Below are 21,491 nucleotides of genomic sequence, written 5' to 3' on the forward strand. Positions count from 1 at the left end.
ACAGTTCACACCTGTTTTCTTTATCATCTGTCACCTTAGCGATGCGTCTTATCTTTACAATACATCGCAGTACACACTCACTCCTTTATCATGTGTCGTCCTAGTGATGCATCTTAACAATACATCGCGGTACACACTTGGCCTCTTCCATCTGTCGTCCAAGCGATGCATCTTATCTCTAAGATAGATCACTGTATACACCACGTCTGTTTCTCATCACAGATAACACAGACTCGTCGGCTATCGGAACTGCTGCTCGAGGACGGAGGAAGGGAGCTGATTACTTACAAATCAAGACATAAAACAACGCCGTCCAGAGTCAGGCAGAATACGACACCAACCAGGTCCAAGCTGGGCACTACACCAACTAGGTCCAGGAAAAAGAGAGCTACCCTCGTCTGGCCTTCGGGAAGCATCTTCGAGGTCGAGTTCTACCTTACCATCCCAATCACCGCACCAGCGGGGGTCAGTGAGTGTCTAAAACAGGCGGTAGGGGCGGAGGGTGTGGCTACTAAAAGATGTGGGGAGCTAGTCGTGTGTGTGTGTGTGTGTGTGTGTGTGTGTGTGGGGGGGGGGGGGGGGGGGGGGGGAAGGTGGGTGTGTGTAGATATCTATTTCTAGTGTACGATGGAGTATTATATTCGTGGCTCCCCATCTCTCGAACACTATATCCAACAACTTCTTAAATTTTTGTGCACTGTCTGCATTAACAATGTCTTCAGCCATATTATTTTATTTTCCATCATTCTTATACTGAGTGTACTTTCTAACATCTTTGAAAAAAATCTTACTTAATTTCTTGTTAGGTTCTCTGGTCATTCTGTCCCCCAATCTCTCGATGAACTGTTCACTATCTTCATCGTCGATCTGTTATAACGACTTACAGGTTATGATCAGGTCACCCCTCACTCTTTCTTCCGAGGTGGGAAAGCTTTGTCAATATCTTTTCCTTGTAATAAAGCCCTCATGATTAGTTACCATTTTTGTTGCTCTCCTCTGGACTTTTCATATTAGCTCTTTTTGATTCTTTAGGTGCAATGATCAAACTTATGTCTTTTCCAGTTTTTTCTTCTGTTTGATATAAAAAGGTTGTTACGTATTTCCTTATCCATGAACTTGCTGCTATTCTACTGTGTATTATCAAGCACTCACTGTCCTTAAATTTTCCAAAATCTGGATTCTAGCTACAAGTTAGACATAATGTCGACTCCAAAATCTTTCTCTTAAACGGATTCCTGCAGCTTGTTTCCTGCTAGATGCAATCATATCGAGGCCTTTCGCAGTCATTCGTCCTCATTTCTTTACATTTAATCGAGTAGATATTCGTCAACTACGCACCAGACCAACTCTGGATTTTGTCAAGATCACCTAGTAAATTTATACAATCCTCCAAGTTTTTTGCCTTTCTTCATGACCGCAGCATCATCTTAAAAGATATTCAGATAGGAGTCCATACCTTTCTGGGAAATTATTTGTAAAGACTAAGAAGAGTAATGGTCCCAGAACAGAAACCTGTAGCACTCCCTTGAGAATCTCAACCTAATTCCAGAGGGCTCCTCTGACATGCATCCTTTGAAGGAGTCCCCTTTATTCCTTTTCCATTCAGCCTTCCCATTCGTTCGAGACAGAGTTCACTCATAGAAATCTAGGTTTTTTTCAGAGTCGACCTCTTTTTCCTTACAATCTTGCCGTCCCTAACTCAAATATCTTCTCTTTTTCATAAAGTCATCCATTTCCCTTCTGAATACCTTTTCTAGAACTTTACAGATCATATTCGTCAGTGGAATCGTCGGTAAGTCGATATATATATATATATATATATATATATATATATATATATATATATATATATATATATATATATATATATATATATATATATATATATATATATATATATATATATATATATATACGTATATAAATACGTGTTAATTGATAGGCGCGCGAAAGAAAGACTTTTGGATGTTAATGTGCTGAGAGGTGCAACTGGAGGGATGTCTGATCATTATCTTGTGCAGGCGAAGGTGAAGATTTGTAGATGTTTTCAGAAAAGAAGAGAGAATGTTGGGGTGAAAAGAATGGTGGGAGTAAGTGAGCTTGAGAAGGAGACTTCTGTGAGGAAGTGCCAGGAGAGACTGAGTACAGAATGGAAAAAGGCGAGAACAAAGGACGTAAGGGGAGTGGGGGAAGAATGGGATGTATTTAGGGAAGCAGTGATGTCTTGCGCAAAAGATGCTTGTGGCTTGAGAAGGTGGGTGGTGGGCAGATTAGAAAGGGTAGTGAGTAGTGGGATAGAGAAGTAAGATTATTAGTGAAAGAAAAGAGAGAGGCATTTGGACGATTTTTGCAGGGAAATAATGCAAATGACTGGGAGATGTATAAAAGAAAGAGGCAGGAGGTCAAGAGAAAGGTGCAAGAGGTGAAAAAGAGGGCAAATGAGAGTTGGGGTGAGAGAGTATCATTAAATTTCAGGGAGAATAAAAAGATGTTTTGGAAGGAGGTAAATAAAGTGCGTAAGACAAGGGAACAAATGGGAACTTCAGTGAAGGGGGCTAATGGGGAGGTGATAACAAGTAGTGGTGATGTGAGATGGAGTGAATGTTTTGAAGGTTTGCTGAGTGTGTTTGTTGATAGAGTGGCAGATATAGGATGTTTTGGTCGAAGTGGTGTGCAAAGTGAGAGGGTTAGGGAGAATGAGGTGGTAAACAGAGAAGAGGTAGTAAAAGCTTTACGGAAGATGAAAGCCGGCAAGGCAGCGGGTTTGGATGGTAATGCAGTGGAATTTATTAAAAAAGGGGGCGACTGTATTGTTGACTGGTTAGTAAGGTTATTCATTGTATATATGACCCATGGTGAGGTGCCTGAGGATTGGCGGAATGCGTGCATAGTGCCATTTTACAAAGACAAAGGGGACAAGAGTCAGTGCTCAAATTACGGAGGTATAAGTCTGTTGAGTATTCATGGGAAATTATATGGGAGGGTATTAATTGAGAGGGTGAAGGCATGTACAGAGCATCAGATTGGGGAAGAGCAGTGTGGTTTCAGAAGTGGTAGAGGATGTGTGGATCAGGTGTTTGCTTTGAAGAATGTATGTGAGAAATACTTAGAAAAGCAAATGGATTTGTATGTAGCATTTATGGATCTGGAGAAGGCATATGATAGAGTTGATAGAGATGCTCTGTGGAAGATATTAAGAATACATGATGTGGGAGGCAAGTTGTTAGAAGCAGTGAAAAGTTTTTATCGAGGATGTAAGGCATGTGTACGAGTAGGAAGAGAGGAAAGTGATTGGTTCTCAGTGAATGTTGGATTGCGGCAGGGGTGTGTGATGTCTCCATGGTTGTTTGATTTGTTTATAGATGGGGTTGTTCGAGAGGTAAATGCAAGAATTTTGGAAAGAGGGGCAAGTATGCAGTCTGTTGTGGATGGGAGAGCTTGGGAAGTGAGTCAGTTGTTGTTCGCTGATGATACACCGCTGGTGGCTGATTCGGTTGAGAAACTGCAGAAGCTGGTGACTGAGTTTGGTAAAGTGTGTGAAAGGAGAAAGCTGAGAGTAAATGTGAATAAGAGCAAAGGTTATTAGGTACAGTAGGGTTGAGAGACAAGTCAGTTGGGAGGTGAGTTTGAATGGAGAAAAACTGGAGGAAGTGGAGTGTTTTGGATATCTGGGAGTGGATTTGGTAGCGGATGGAACCATGTAAGCGGAAGTAAATAATAGATAGGGTAGAGGAGGGGGCGAAAGTTCTGGGAGCGTTGAAAAATGTGTGGAAGTCGAGAACGTTATCTTGGAAAGCAAAAATGGGTATGTTTGAAGGAATAGTGGCTCCAACAATGTTTTATGGTTGCGAGGCGTGGGCTATAGATAGAGTTGTGCGGTGGATGGTGGCTGAGCTGGAAATGAGATGTTTGAGGACAATATGTGGTGTGAGGTGGTTTGATCGAGTAGTAATGAAGGGTAAGAGAGATGTGTGGTAATAAAAAGAGTGTGGTTGAGAGAGCAGAAGATTGTGTTTTGAAATGTTTTGGTCACATGGAAAGAATGAGTGAGGAAAGATTGACAAAGAGGATATATGTGTCAGAGGTGAAGGGAACGAGGAGAGGTGGGAGACCAAATTTGAGGTGGAAAGATGGAGTGAAAAAGATTTTGAGTGATCGGGGCCTGAACATGCAGGAGGGTGGTATACCGGTGTCCACGTGCTATCAATGGATTAAATCAGGGCATGTGAAGCATGTGGGGTAAACCATGAAAAGTTTTGTGGGGCCTGGATGTGGAAAGGGAGCTGTGGTTTCGGTGCATTATACATGACAGCGAGAGACTGAGTGTGAACGAATATGGCCTTTGTTGTCTTTTCCTAGCGCTACCTCGCGCACATACGGGGGGGAGGGGTTGTCATTTCATGTGTGGCGGGATGGCGACGGGAATTAATAAGGGCAGACAGTATTAATCATATACATGTGTATATATGTATATGTCTGTGTGTGTGTATATATATATGTATACGTTGAGATGTATAGGTATTTATATGAGTCCGCGGGCAAAATGAAACACGATAAGTTCCCAAGTGCACTTTCGTGTAATAATCACAACATCAGGCGAGATACAAGTATGAAATATAACAGTCAGCTGATGTACAACGAAGAGACGTAGCGAGGACGCCATTTGGTAAACAAGAGATTGTCCAATTGTCCAAGTAATTATCCCTGGGGATAGGGGAGAAAGAATACTTCCCACGTGTTCCCTGTGTGTCGTAGAAGGCGACTAATAGGGGAGGGAGCGGGGGGCTGGAAATCCTCCCCTCTTGTTTTAAATTTTCGAAAAGAAGGAACAGAGAAGGAGGCCAAGTGAGGATATTCCCTTTAAGGCTCAGTCCTCTGTTATTAACGATACCTCGCTAACGCGGGAAATGGAGAATATATATATATATATATATATATATATATATATATATATATATATATATATATATATATATATATATATATATATATATATATATATGGGTGAGTAATGTGGCAGTTGAGGGAATAATTGGTATACATGGGGTGTTCAGTGTTGTAAATGGAAATGGTGAAGAGCTTGTAGATTTATGTGCTGAAAAAGGACTGGTGATTGGGAATACCTGGTTTAAAAAGCGAGATATACATAAGCATACGTATGTAAGTAGGAGAGATGGCCAGAGAGCGTTATTGGATTACGTGTTAATTGATAGACGCACGAAAGAGAGACTTTTAGATGTTAATGTGCTGAGAGGTGCAACTGGAGGGATGTCTGATCATTATCTTATGGAGGCGAAGGTGAAGATTTGTGGGGGTTTTCAGAAAAGAAGAGAGAATGTTGGGGTGAAGAGAGTGGTGAGAGTAAGTGAGCTTGGGAAGGAGACTTGTGTGAGGAAGTACCAGGAGAGACTGAGTACAGAATGGAAAAAGGTGAGAACAAAGGAGGTAAGGGGAGTGGGGGAGGAATGGGATGTATTCAGGGAAGCAGTGATGGCTTGCGCAAAAGATGCTTGTGGCATGAGAAGCGTGGGAGGTGGGTTGATTAGAAAAGGTGGTGAGTGGTGGGATGAAGAAGTAAGATTATTAGTGAAAGAGAAGAGAGAGGCATTTGGACGATTCTTGCAGGGAAAAAATGCAAATGAGTGGGAGAGGTATAAAAGAAAGAGGCAGGAGGTCAAGAGAAAAGTGCAAGAGTTGAAAAAGAGGGCAAATGAGAGTTGGGGTGAGAGAGTATCATTAAATTTCAGGGAGAATAAAAAGATGTTTTGGAAGGAGGTAAATAAAGTGCGTAAGACAAGGGAACAAATGGGAACTTCAGTGAAGGGGGCTAATGGGGAGGTGATAACAAGTAGTGGTGATGTGAGAAGGAGATGGAGTGAGAATTTTAAAGGTTTGTTGAATGTTTGATGATAGAGTGGCAGATATAGGGTGTTTTGGTCGAGGTGGTGTGCAAAGTGAGAGGGTGAGGGAAAATGATTTGGTAAATAGAGAAGAGGTAGTAAAAGCTTTGCGGAAGATAAAAGCCGGCAAGGCAGCAGGTTTGGATGGTATTGCAGTGGAATTTATTAAAAAAGGGGGTGACTGTATTGTTGACTGATTGGTAAGCTTATTTAATGTATGTATGATTCATGGTGAGGTGCCTGAGGATTGGCGGAATGCTTGCATAATGCCATTGTACAAAGGCACAGGGGATAAGAGTGAGTGCTAAAATTACAGAGGTATAAGTCTGTTGAGTATTCCTGGTAAGTTATATGGGAGGGTATTGATTGAGAGGGTGAAGGGTATGTGCAGAGCATCAGATCGGGGAAGAGCAGTGTGGTTTCAGAAGTGGTAGAGGATGTGTGGATCAGGTGTTTGCTTTGAAGAATGTATGTGAGAAATACTTAAAAAACAAATGGATTTGTATGTAGCATTTATGGATCTGGAGAAGGCATATGATAGAGTTGATAGAGATGCTCTGTGGAAGGTTTTAAGAATATATGGTGTGGGAGGCAAGTTGTCAGAAGCAGTGAAAAGTTTTTTTTCGAGGACGTAAAGCATGTGTACGTGTAGGAAGAGAGGAAAGTGATTGGTTCTCAGTGAATGTAGGTTTGCGGCAGGGGTGTGTGATGTCTCCATGGTTGTTTGATTTGTTTATGGATGGGGTTGTTAGGGAGGTGAATGCAAGAGTTTTGGAAAGAGGGGCAAGTATGCAGTCTGTTGTGGATGAGAGAGCTTGGGAAGTGAGTCAGTTGTTGTTCGTTGATGATACAGCGCTGGTGGCTGATTCATGTAAGAAACTGCAGAAGCTAGTGACTGAGTTTGGTAAAGTGTGTGAAAGAAGAAAGTTAAGTGTAAATGTGAATAAGAGCAAGGTTATTAGGTACAGTAGGGTTGAGGGTCAAATCAATTGAGAGGTAAGTTTCAATGGAGAAAAACTGGAGGAAGTAAAGTGTTTTAGATATCTGGGAGTGGATCTGGCAGCGGATGGAACCATGGAAGCGGAAGTGAATCATAGGGTGGAGGAGGGGGCGAAAGTTCTGGGAGACTTGAAGAATGTGTGGAAGTCGAGAACATTATCTCGGAAAGCAAAAATGGGTATGTTTGAAGGAATAGTGGTTCCAACAATGTTGTATGGTTGCGAGGCGTGGGCTATGGATAGAGTTGTGCGCAGGAGGGTGGATGTGCTGGAAATGAGATGTTTGAGGGCAATATGTGGTGTGAGGTGGTTTGATCGAGTAAGTAATGTAAGGGTAAGAGAGATGTGTGGAAATAAAAAGAGTGTGGATGAGAGAGCAGAAGAGGGTGTTTTGAAATGGTTTGGTCACATGGAGAGAATGAGTGAGGAAAGATTGACCAAGAGGATATATGTGTCAGAGGTGGAGGGAACGAGGAGAAGTGGGAGACCAAATTGGAGGTGGAAAGATGGAGTGAAAAAGATTTTGAGTGATCGGGGCCTGAACATGCAGGAGGGTGAAAGGAGGGCAAGGAATAGAGTGAATTGGAACGATGTGGTATACCGGGGTTGACGTGCTGTCAATGGATTGACCCAGGGCATGTGAAGCGTCTGGGGTAAACCATGGAAAGTTCTGTGGGGCCTGGATGTGGAAAGGGAGCTGTGGTTTCGGTGCATTATTACATGACAGCTAGAGACTGAGTGTGAATGAATGAGGCCTTTTGTGTCTTTTCCTAGCGCTACCTCGCACACATGAGGGGGGAGGGGGCTGTTATTCCATGTGTGGCGAGGTGGCGATGGGAACAAATAAAGGCAGACAGTATGAATTATGTACATTTGTATATAGGTATATGTCTGTGTGTGTATATATATGTGTACATTGAGATGTATAGGTATGTATATTTGCGTGTGTGGACGTGTATGTATATACATGTGTATGTGGGCGGGTTGGGCCATTCTTTCGTCTGTTTCCTTGCGCTACCTCACTAACGCAGGAGACAGCGACAAAGCAAAATGAATAATAAATAAATAAAAAAAAAATATATATATATATATATATATATATATATATATATATATATATATATATATATATATATATATATATATATATATATTTTTTTTTTTTTTTTTTTTTTGCTTTGTCGCTGTCTCCCGCGTTTGCGAGGTAGCGCAAGGAAACAGACAAAAGAAATGGCCCAACCCACCCCCATACACATGTATATACATACGTCCACACACGCAAATATACATACCTACACAGCTTTCCATGATTTACCCCAGACGCTTCACATGCCCTGATTCAATCCACTGACAGCATGTCAACCCCGGTATACCACATCGATCCAATTCACTCTGTTCCTTGCCCTCCTTTCACCCTCCTGCATGTTCAGGCCCCGATCACACAAAATCTTTTTCACTCCATCTTTCCACCTCCAATCTGGTCTCCCACTTCTCCTCGTTCCCTCCACCTCCGACACATATATCCTCTTGGTCAATCTTTCTTCACTCATTCTCTCCATGTGCCCAAACCATTTCAAAACACCCTTTTCTGCTCTCTCAACCACGCTCTTTTTATTTCCACACATCTCTCTTACCCTTACGTTACTTACTCGATCAAACCACCTCACACCACACATTGTCCTCAAACATCTCATTTCCAGCACATCCATCCTCCTGCGCACAACTCTATCCATAGCCCACGCCTCGCAACCATACAACATTGTTGGAACTACTATTCCTTCAAACATACCCATTTTTGCTTTCCGAGATAATGTTCTCGACTTCCACACATTCTTCAAGGCTCCCAGGATTTTCGCCCCCTCCCCCACCCTATGATCCACTTCCGCTTCCATGGTTCCATCCGCTGCCAGATCCACTCCCAGATATCTAAAACACTTTACTTCCTCCAGTTTTTCTCCATTCAAACTTACCTCCCAATTGACTTGACCCTCAACCCTACTGTACCTAATTACCTTGCTCTTATTCACATTTACACTTAACTTTCTTCTTTCACACACTTTACCAAACTCAGTCACCAGCTTCTGCAGAAGGCATATGATAGAGTTGATAGAGATGCTCTGTGGAAGGTATTAAGAATATATGGTGTGGGAGGCAAGTTGTTAGAAGCAGTGAAAAGTTTTTATCGAGGATGTAAGGCATGTGTACGTGTAGGAAGAGAGGAAAGTGATTGGTTCTCAGTGAATGTAGGTTTGCGGCAGGGGTGTGTGATGTCTCCATGGTTGTTTAATTTGTTTATGGATGGGGTTGTTAGGAAGGCGAATGCAAGAGTTTTGGAAAGAGGGGCAAGTATGAAGTCTGTTGGGGATGAGAGAGCTTGGGAAGTGAGTCAGTTGTTGTTCGCTGATGATACAGCGCTGGTGGATGATTCATATATATATATATATATATATATATATATATATATATATATATATATATATATATATATATATATATATATATATATATATATATATATATAAACAAATCTACACTATATGAAATATAACTTAACTTTAGCCATCCGGATTCTCCCTTCCCAGCCATTCCCTTCACGTTGGACGTGCCCTACCGCTTCAAGCTGCCCAACCTCACTACTTCGAACTTTTTGGGTCGTGGCCAGAGTCATAAAGACGATCGTTTTCATCTTTATGGCGTTATCGAAGGATTATTTGATAAGTAAGTAATCGTTCTATGAAAAGGAAGAGATCCTTTTCAGGAAGTGCGTATCTATTTTGTGTCTAACTAAAGGATCATTGCTCACAAAAGTGTTCATTTTGAGTCGGCGAACATTGTTCAAAAAAATAATCTTTGTATAAGTAAAAAATGATTATTTAATAGATAGTCTTTTTTTGCAGTGAAGTCACAGTTCATAATTTGAAAGGGTGCGTTCATTGACAGGTAAGACAATTTCCATCAGCATATGAACTCTGCACGATGGGAAAATGATCTCAGTCCAAAAATGAATGTATTTGACTGCAAAGAAAACCCCGTGTATTCTACATCACAAAGATTTGCATTCCAAAAACCTGGAGTGCTCTGTGGGTGTCTTTATCATTTCTCTTGTGAAAAGCTAGTCTACATGTAAAGGGATTTCATTCGCCTTAATATAGAGTAATGCTGACCCATTTCGAATGATACTTCGTCCACCTTCATATTAGTGAGTATTAAATCAAAAATTTCCTGTCTCATTAATTTCTCGATTACTTTCCCTTTCTGTCCGCCACGATGTTGCTTTCTTCACCGTGTTCTTCAAGTATTAAATTGGTCACTGCTCTCGTGAGCTGTCCGTATGTGTACCTAAGACGAAGACTTGAACCTGTTGCACGTGTCCGGCTGTTTTTTGCATAGCTTACATATGGAAACTGACCACAAGAGGATTGACCGCTACATCCTACTTCTTTCCTCGAACAGTGAAGCTGAGTAATTTATTCTTATCTTTCCTCTTTCCTCTTCCTAGAGCCCTCAGCCTTTGAAAGTCAGGTGTAAGATAAATGTGAGCCCTGATTAATTTCCTTTTTCAGTTCTTATTGTCTCATTTTTTCACCTAAGATGGCCTTGACCGAGGCATATTCTACCCTTGCCAAGTCTGTCATTGAATAAAAAAAAATTGTCCAATAAACTACTTGCTGCTTTTCTTAGGCCTAGATTAGAGTATTCATCACAAAATGGTCATCACATTTAAGGAAAAAAATATATTTAATATAAAAGGACCATAGGAGATCAGCAAACACTATAACAGAAATAAGACCGGCAAGTTACTATGATAAATAGGAGAAATTGGGAGATTTGATCACTACCTTCAAGATTCTAAGTAACACTGTGTCGAAAGTACAGTTCTTTGAAAAATACGAAGAAAAGCAGCAAAGGAAACTTATTAAGAAAAAAAAGGTAAGTAGGCACATGTGCAGTATCATAGGTGTGGGTGAAAGGATGAAGCTATATGATGAAACTGTGATTGTGGACATTACACAGAAATTCGGAAAGTTGTAGGATAGTAAAGAAAATTCGGATGATGGGGCACCACGTACGTAGAATCCCCTACCGTACTGAACGAGCAAGCAATTACAAGTTGGTAATCACACACACACACACTCACACACACACACAACACACACACACACACACACACACACACATACACACACACACACACACACACACACACACACACATACACACACGCAAGCGCGCGCGAATCATAAAGAGAAAGACTGGAGAAATCTGAATTCTCATGGTGATGGGAAGTCATAGAGATAAGTTTTTAGTGTATACATGATAATTGCCCTTACCAACATGCTCTTATCTTTACACATACTAGCATGGATATGGAGAATGTTATCTTGATACATAAATCTGAAAAAAAAATCATGTGAGGTCAAAGTTTGACGATCTAGCAAATGATTATATCAAAGAACAATGATGGAACAAGACATAAAGAGTAGGTATTATCGTAAAAACTATACAAACCTAAACAATTCCTATTGTAACAAAGACTGGGAAATGGAGATCAGTGGCCAGGAACCAGGCATTTGTTGCGAGAGATTTTGTGCAATTACAGTGGAGTAAGAACGTGAATACCACTAGATTTCAGTACAGAGGGAATAGTAAAAACGAGGAAGAATGGTTCAATAAAAGATGTCAAAAACAAACGAGCTTCGAGATGAGCAGTAACTAAGGTATAGACTGCGCTGGGCCAGTCAGCATTTGCAAGGTATAAGTGAGCAAGGAATGAGCAGACCAGAATAAGATAGGAGGAACAAATGATTTTTGAAAACAATGTTTTGGACAAGGCAAGAGAAGATTTAAAACTTTTCCATAAATTCGTAACTGGGAGTCGACAACATCCCTAAGCTGTCACCAGTCCCACATTAAAGGACACAAATTGTCTTCAGAAAAATTCCAGAACTGCTTTCAAGTGAATGGACAAGGAATTATTTAGCAAGCTTATTCTACATTAGACCAAAACTATAATATCGTAAAGTTTGGTCACAACGCTCAAAGAAGCACATAGAACTGATATATAAAAGGTGCAGAGAAAGGCAACAAAGATGGTACCAGAATTAAGAGAGCAAGTTATAGAAAAAATCTATTCAGATTTACCCACCTTGGAAAAGGGAACAGTGAAGGATGACCTGTTCACAACCTTAAGTTTTGAAACAGATCGATGACGTGGATAGTGAACAGCTCTTCGAGAGATGCAGGGATAGAGCAACCAAAAGAAGTAACATGAAAGTAAGCAAGAAATATGCAAAAAATAAGATAAATAGAAAAATATAAAGAAATTATTTTACTGTACACGAGTGACGAATGAAAGGAATAGATTGACTGAGGATATGGTTTATGCAGACATTAAACAAAGACTTATGATTTTGTATGATAAGAGAGACTGTTCAAATTTCTGGTAGATTTTGTTTTATTCATTCTTATTTTCTATCATTCCATTATAGTGTACCCTTCTTTCCCTAAAGTATATTTCCACCACCGCACACCTTTTTAGCAGCCTCTAAACAATATGTCGTCAATGAGCCTCTTCATCATCTTAATACACCTGCCATTACATGACATTCTCTCTGGTTCTTATCTCACTTTTCTCGGAAATCTTTATATAAGGCTCTTATTATCAAACTTCAATGGGACATGAAAAACAAGAATAAAATTAACCTGTTTCTGACGAATTAAGATATTGATTAGTAAGGTACATGAAGAGCCGTCAAGAAGAGGTTTGAGAGGGTGTTTGTGAGATTACATGCCCGTTGTTGAAGATGGTAAAGATTACAAAAGTGGATGAGCAAGCAAAAAAAGAAAAGTATATTAAAAAAGTTTCCTTCATGTGAAAGAACACTCTACTCCAACGCTTTTTTTTCTCTCTCTTCCTTTTTGTTTATTTCTTCTTAATGTCGAAAGCTCCCGCTATGGACATAAGTCTTTATCAAGGCCAAGCTACCGCGACAAAATTGTTTTGAACAACTTGGATTTCGACAGATTCGGGGCGGACGGGAGAGCGTGCGTGCTGCGAGCAGTGTGTGAACATGCTCAAACTCACCTGATGGGCGCTGGCATCCTGGGTGAGGTCATTTCCACCATTCTCGTGTGAGTATCAGGACTACTAGTCATCACCACTCTTCTTGCTTTATTACCCTTCATGTTTGGTCATCGTCAATCCTTCGTGCTTGGACATTACCATCCTTCATGCTTGGTCATCATCATCCTTCATACCTCGTTATCACTATCCTTCTAACTTGATCATCACTATCCCTCATTCTTGATTATCATCATCCTTTATGCTCCGTAATCCTTCAAGATTGGCCATCACCATTATTCATGCTTGGTCATGACTATTTTTCATGCTTGGTCATCATCATCCTTTATTCTTTGATATCACTATTCTTCATGCTTGGTCATCACCTTCCTTCATACTTATTCATCACATCCTTCATGATTGATCAGCATCGTCCTTCATGCTTGGTTATCACCATCCTTCATGATTCGTCATTATCCTTCATGCTTGGTCATTAACATCCTTCGTCCTTTATCATTGGTTAACTACCTTTATGTTTGATTAAGAACCTTAATGCAATATACCTACTTTTATAATTGGCTAATGCCATTTATGCTTCGTTAACAGCTTTTATGCTTTCTTAAAAAACTTTATGATTGTTTCTCAATATCCATGGTACGTTAAAAGCCTTTATGCTTTGTGATGTCCACACTTCATCCATATTTATGATTTCCTTATATACTTGGTCGTCACCATCTTTACGTTCAGTCTTCCCATCAATTTGTTCATCATCATACTTCATGCTTGTTCACCACCCTCCTTCATGTTTGGCAATCTCCATCCTTCATGCTGGCTACCATCCTGTTTCATGCTTGGCTATCTCTATTCTTCATGCTTGGCCATCTCCCTCCTTCGTGCTTGACTATCACCCTCCTCCGTGCTTGGCTATCACCTTCCTTCACGCTCTACTGTCACCCTACTTTAGGCTTGGCTATTATCCTCCTTTTTCAAGCTTTTGCTACCATCCCCTTCATGATTGGCTATCACTCTCCTTCACACCTGGCTATCAACCTTCAAGCTCGATCACCAATATACTTATACATAGTTATCAGCATCCTTACTCTTCGATCATCAATATGCATACACATGATCATCAGCATCCTTAATGCTGACTCATCAATATACTCACACATACATGATCTTCAGCATATTTCAAGCTTGATCATCAGTGCTCATACGTATGGTCATCAGCGTCCTTAATGCTTGATCATCAAACAACTTGCATATACATAGTCATAGCATCATTCATGCTTGGTCCTCATTATACTTATAATGATCACCAACATCCATTATACTTGATCATTATTATACTTGCACATCGCCATTGGCATCCTTAACGGTTGATCATCAACATTCTTGTATACATAGTCATCAGCAATCATCATGCTTGATTATCAATATAACTAATACATGTTAATCGCCATACTTCATGCTTGGTCATCAATATATTTATACGTGTCATCAACATCCTTCATACTTGATCACTATATCTACATACGGTTACCAGCATCCATCATGCTTGATCATCAATATACTTACATAAGGTCATCAGCAACCTTTATACTTGATCATCAATATACTTATACATGATCGTCAACATCCTTAACGCTTGACCATGAGTATACTTACATATACATGGTCATCAGCTTCCTTCAGGCTTGATAATCAATATATTTACACATGATCTTAAGAATCGTTCATGTCTGATCATCAATATACTCACACATTTTTATCAGCACCCTTACTGCTTGATCATCAATGTCCTTACGTATACATGGTCATCAGCTAACTTAAATCTTAATTATCAATATACCTACACATAGTCATCAGCATCCTTCACGCTTGATCAACGATATACTAACATATACATGTCATCAGTATCCTTCATACTTGATCATTGTCATAAAGATGGTCATCAGCATCCATAATACTTTATCATCACTATACTTACATGAACTTGGCTATCAGCAACCTTCATGCTTGATCATCAGTACACTAACACATGGTCATCAGCACATTTCACACTTGATCATCAATATATTCATGCATGGTCATCGGCATCCTTAATGCCTGATCATCAATATACTTGCATATACATGGTCATCAGCATCCTTCATTCTTGATCATCTTCAACATACTTACAAATGGTCATCACTTTCCATCATGCTTGATCATCAATTTACTTACACGTGGCCATCAATATCCTTCGTGCTTTATCATCAGTATACTTAAATATACATGGTAACAAGTAACCCTCATTCTTGATCAACAGTTTACTTACAAATGGTCATCAGTATCCTTCATACTTGATCATCAGTATATCTACACACGGTCATCAGCATCCTTTATGATTGATCAACAATATACGTACATATACATGGTCATCAACATCTTTCAAGCTTGATCATCAATATACTTATACATGGTCATCAGCAGCCTTTTAATTGATCATCAATATATTTACATATACATTACATATACATGGACATCAGCATCCTTTAATGATTGAGCGTCAGTATATTTATAAATAGTCATTGTCATCCTTCATATCAAATATGAATGTACTTGCACATGGTCATCAGCATTCCTCATGCTTGACCATCATTCTATTTACACATGGTCATTAGCATCCCCACGCTTGATCATCAGTATATTTACACATGGTCGTCAACATCCTTCATGCTTGATCATCAGTATATTGACACATGGTCGTCAACATCCTTCATGCTTGATCATCAGTATATTGACACATGGTCGTCAACATCCTTCATGCTTGATCATCAGTATATTGACACATGGTCGTCAACATCCTTCATGCTTGATCATCAGTATATTGACACATGGTCGTCAACATCCTTCATGCTTGATCATCAGTATATTGACACATGGTCGTCAACATCCTTCATGCTTGATCATCAGCATATTTACACATGATCGTCAACATCCTTCATGCTTGATCATCAGTATATTGACACATGGTCGTCAACATCCTTCATGCTTGATCATCAGTATATTGACACATGATCGTCAACATCCTTCATGCTTGATCATCAGTATATTTACTCATGGTCGTCAATATCCTTCATGCTTGATCATCAGTATACTTACATTTATATGATCATCATTTTCTGTTTAAAGCTTGTTACTGATCATCCTCTTCTCCATATTTCCATATTAACCTTAGGTATATTAACATTAGATATATTAGCATTATGTATATAAACGATTCATTGATACGGCTCAAGTTGACCTAACGTCAAAGAAATTTATTTCCAGCGCATCGTCAGCGTCGTCGTCGTCCGAAGAAATGCACGAGTATGTGACTGCCGAGTTCTACGGCAAGTCGCACGGGAACTGCCGCTCTATGTACCCGACATGCCCCATATCGCTCTTCAGCTGGTTGGACTGAGATACAAGACCTTGGAAACATGGAGTCGACAGCGTGCTCAACGAAGTAACATATCTTAAAGAAAATCTTTACCCTTGTAGAAATAACGTAAATAGATGAAGTTTTCACGAACGCATTGAGTAATCGCCATTGCTTTCAGAAGTTAGAATGTCAATATGGGAAAACGAACAAGATGCGAAAGATCTTGGAAGAAACATTCATTTCATGAATAGAAATGATTTCCTGAATCATATCTAAGTATCATGCATATATATATTCTACAGGATATATACATAGTTCTACCGTGTTATGAACAGGTCATATACTAAATTTATGAATGTCCCACGTATATCTATATTCTTACATCATTATTGTACAAACCCATGACTCCCTTTTATAGACGTTATACAAGTTCGAGGCTGTGCACCACGCAGGGGCAAGGAAATGATAGACTCTTGTGGAACATGAAAGTCCTTGATCAAACATTACTTCTTTTCGTCTACTGGCATAATACAACATGGTAACAAGATGTTTTCGCGCTACTGTGTAATCACTTGTACACGGAGTCCTAGTACTCCTATCCTCATCTCTGTATCTTTCATACATGTTTCCTAGTAGTTTTGATGCACGAGACCGGGTTATAGTGATGGGTGATTTGAATGCAAAGGTGATTAATGTGGCAGTTGAGGGAATAATTGGTGTACATGGTGTGTTCAGTGTTGTAAATGGAAATGGAGAAGAGCTTGTAGATTTATTTGCTGAAAAAGGACTGGTGATTGGGAATACCTGGTTTAAAAAGAGAGATACATAAGTATACGTATGTAAGTAGGAGAGATGGCCAGAGAGCGTTATTAATTGATAGGCGCGCGAAACAGAGACTTTTGGATGTTAATGTTCTGAGAGGTGCAACTGGAGGGATGTCTGATCATTATCTTTTGGAGGCGAAGGTGAAGATTTGTAGAGGTTTTCAGAAAAGAAGGGTGAATATTGGGATGAAGAGAGTGGTGAGAGTACGTAAGCTTGGGAAGGAGACTCGTGTGAGGAAGTACCAGGAGAGACTGAGCACAGAATGGAAAAAGGTGAGAAAATACGACGTATGGGGAGTGGGGGAGGAATGGGATGTATTTAGGTAAGCAGTGATGGCTTGCGCAAAAGATACTTGTGGCATGAGAAGCGTGGGAGGTGGGCAGATTAGAAAGGATAGTGAGTAGTGGGATAAAGAAGTAAGATTATTAGTGAAAGAGAAGAGAGAGGCATTTGGACGGTAATTGCAGGGAAATAATGCAAATGACTGGGAGATGTATAAAAGAAAGAGGCAGGAGGTCAAGAGAAAAGTGCAAGAGGTGAAAAAGAGGGCAAATGAGAGTTGGGGTGAGAGAGTATCATTAAATTTTAGGGAGAATAAAAAGATGTTTTGGAAGGAGGTAAATAAAGTGCGAAAGACAAGGGAACAAATGAGAACTTCAGTGATGGGGGCTAATGGGGAGGTGATAACATGTAGCGGTGATGTGAGAACGAGATGGAGTGAGTATTTTGAAGGTTTGTTGAATGTGTTTGATGATAAAGTGGCAGATAAAGGGTGTTTTGGTCGAGGTGGTGTGCAAAGTGAGAGGGTTAGGGAGAATGAGGTGGTAAACAGAGAAGAGGTAGTAAATGCTTTGAGGAAGATGATATTGCAGTGGAATCTGTTAAAAATGGGGGTGACTGTGTTGTTGACTGGTTGGTAAGCTTATCTAATGTATGTATGGCTCATGGTGAGGTGCCTGGGGATTGGCGGAATGCTTGCATAGTGCCATTATACAAAGGCAAAGGGGATAAAAGTGAGTGCTCAAATTACACAGGTATAAGATTGTCGAGTATTCCTGGGAAATTATATGGGAGGGTATTAATTGAAAGGGTGAAGGCATGTACAGAGCATCAGATTGGGGAAGAGCAGTGTGGTTTCAGAAGTGGTAGAGCATGTATGGATCAGGTGTTTGCTTTGAAGAATGTATGTGAGAAATACTTAGAAAAGCAAATGGATTTGTATGTAGCATTTATGGATCTGGAGAAGGCATATGATAGAGTCGATAGAGATGCTCTGTGGAAGATATTAAGAATATATGGTGTGGGAGGCAAGTTGTTAGAAGCAGTGAAAAGTTTTTATCGAGGATGCAAGGCATGTGTGCGTGTAGGAAGAGAGGAAAGTGATTGGTTCTCAGTGAATGTTGGTTTGCGGCAGGGGTATGTGATGTCTCCATGGTTGTTTAATTTGTTTATGGATGTGGTTATCAGCAAGGTGAATGCAAGAGTTTTGGAAAGAGGGGCAAGTATGCAGTCTGTTGTGGATGAGAGAGCTGGGGGGGGTGGGGTTGTTATCTCATGTGTGGCGGGGTGGCGATGGGAATGAATAAAGGCAGACAGTATGAATTATGTACATGTGTATATATGTATATATCTGTGTGTATATATATATATATATATATATATATATATATATATATATATATATATATATATATATATATATATATATATATATGTATATATATATATATATATGTATATATATATATATATATATATATATATATATATATATATATATATATATATATATATATATATATATATATGTATATATATATATATATATCTTTCTTTCATACTATTCGCCATTTCCCGCGTTAGCAAGGTAGCGTTAAGAACAGAGGACTGGGCCTCTGAGGGAATATCCTCACCTGGCCTCGTTCTCTGTTCCCTTTTGGAAAATTAAAAAAAAACGAGAGGGGAGGATTTCCAGCCCCCCGTTCCCTCCCCTTTTAGTCGCCTTCTACGACACGCAGGAATACGTGGGAAGTATTCTTTCTCCCCTATCTTCAAGGCTCCCAGGATTTTCGCCCCCTCCCCCACCCTATGATTCACTTCCGCTTCCATGGTTCCATCCGCTGCCAGATCCACTCCCAGATATCTAAAACACTTTACTTCCTCCAGTTTTTCTCCATTCAAACTTACCTCCCAATTGACTTGACCCTCAACCCTACTGTGCCTAATTACCTTGCTCTTATTCACATTTACTCTTAACTTTCTTCTTTCACACACTTTACCAAACTCAGTCAGCAGCTTCTTTCTTTTTCTTTTAAACTATTCGCCATTTCCAGCGTTAGCGAGGTAGCGTTAAGAACAGAGGACTGGGCCTTTTTTGGAATATCCTCACCTGGCCCCCTCTGTTCCTTCTTTTGGAAAATTAAAAAAATAAACGAGAGGGGAGGATTTCCAACCCTCCGCTCCCTCCCCTTTTAGTCGCCTTCTACGACACGCAGGGAATACGTGGGAAGTATTCTTAATCCCCTGTCCCCAGGGATAATATATATATATATATATATATATATATATATATATATATATATATATATATATATATATATATATATATATATATATATATATATATATATATATCGAGGATGTAAGGCATGTGTACGTGTAGGAAGAGAGGAAAGTGATTGGTTCTCAGTGATTGTAGGTTTGCGGCAGGGGTGTGTGATGTCTCCATGGTTGTTTAAATTTGTTTATGGATGGGGTTGTTAGGGAGGTGAATGCAAGAGTTTTGGAAAGAGGGGCAAGAATGAAGTCTGTTGTGGATGAGAGAGCTTGGGAAGTGAGTCAGTTGTTGTTCGCTGATGATACAGCGCTGGTGGCTGATTCATGTGAGAAACTGCAGAAGCTGGTGACTGAGTTTGGTAAAGTGTGTGAAAGAAGAAAGTTAAGAGTATAATGTGAATAAGAGCAAGGTTATTAGGTACAGTAGGGTTGAGGGTCAAGTCAATTGGGAGGTAAGTTTGAATGGAGAAAAACTGGAGGAAGTAAAGTGTTTTAGATATCTGGGAGTGGATCTGACAGCGGATGGAACCATGGAGGCGGAAGTGAATCATAGGGTGGGGGAGGGGGCGAAAATCCTGGAAGCCTTGAAGAATGTGTGGAAGTCGAGAACATTATCTCGGAAAGCAAAAATGGGTATGTTTGAAGGAATAGTGGTTCCAACAATGTTGTATGGTTGTGAGGCGTGGGCTATGGATAGAGTTGTGCGCAGGAGGGTGGATGTGCTGGAAATGAGATGTTTGAGGACAATGTGTGGTGCGAGGTGGTTTGATCGAGTAAGTAATGTAAGGGTAAGAGAGATGTGTGGAAATAAAAAGAGTGTGGTTGAGAGAGCAGAAGAGGGTGTTTTGAAATGGTTTGGGCACATGGAGTGAATGAGTGAGGAGAGATTGACCAAGAGGATATATGTGTCGGAGGTGGAGGGAACGAGGAGAAGTGGGAGACCAAATTGGAGGTGGAAAGATGGAGTGAAAAAGATTTTTAGTGATCGGGGCCTGAACATGCAGGAGGGTGAAAGGCGGGCAAGGAATAGAGTGAATTGGATCGGTGTGGTATACCGGGTTGACGTGCTGTCAGTGGATTGAATCAGGGCATGTGAAGCGTCTGGGGTAAACCATGGAAAGCTGTGTGGGGCCTGGATGTGGAAAGGGAGCTGTGGTTTCTGGCATTATTGCATGACAGCTAGAGTCTGCGTGTGAACGAATGAGGCCTTTGTTGTCTTTTCCTAGCGCTACCCCGCACACATGAGGGGGGAGGGGGATGGTTTTCCATGTGTGGCGAGGTGGCGATGGGAATGAATAAAGGCAGACAGGGTGAATTGTGTGCATGGGTATATATGTATGTGTCTGTGTGTGTATATATATGTGTACATTGAGATGTATAGATATGTATATTTGCGTGTGTGGCCGTGTGTGTATATACATGTGTATGGGGCTGGGTTGGGCCATTTCTTTCGTCTGTTTCCTTGCGCTACCTCGCAAACGCGGGAGACAGCGACAAAGCAAAATGAAAAAAAAAAAGAAAAAAAAAATATGTATATATATATATATATATATATATATATATATATATATATATATATATATATATATATATATATATATATATGAAGTCTGTTGGGGATGAGAGAGCTTGGGAAGTGAGTCAGTTGTTGTTCGCTGATGATACAGCGCTGGTGGCGGATTCATGTGAGAAACTGCAGAAGCTGGTGACGGGGTTTGGTAAAGTGTGTGGAAGAAGAAAGT

General features: G+C 40.2%; 1 protein-coding gene across 1 annotated transcript; it reads left to right on the plus strand.

Moving 5' to 3' along the window:
* Positions 1 to 222: 222 nt before the first annotated feature.
* Positions 223 to 16,407, plus strand: LOC139754292 (uncharacterized; the record flags this gene model as incomplete). The annotated part of the gene is made up of 4 exons (XM_071671674.1): positions 223 to 469; positions 9,481 to 9,616; positions 12,923 to 13,030; positions 16,275 to 16,407. Coding segments are annotated over 4 exons (624 nt in total), but the record flags the coding sequence as incomplete, so codon positions are not given.
* Between the last annotated feature and the right edge of the window lie 5,084 nt (positions 16,408 to 21,491).

The sequence above is a fragment of the Panulirus ornatus genome, chromosome 16 (genome assembly GCF_036320965.1).
Source record: "Panulirus ornatus isolate Po-2019 chromosome 16, ASM3632096v1, whole genome shotgun sequence".
In the NCBI taxonomy this organism is placed as follows: domain Eukaryota; kingdom Metazoa; phylum Arthropoda; class Malacostraca; order Decapoda; family Palinuridae; genus Panulirus; species Panulirus ornatus.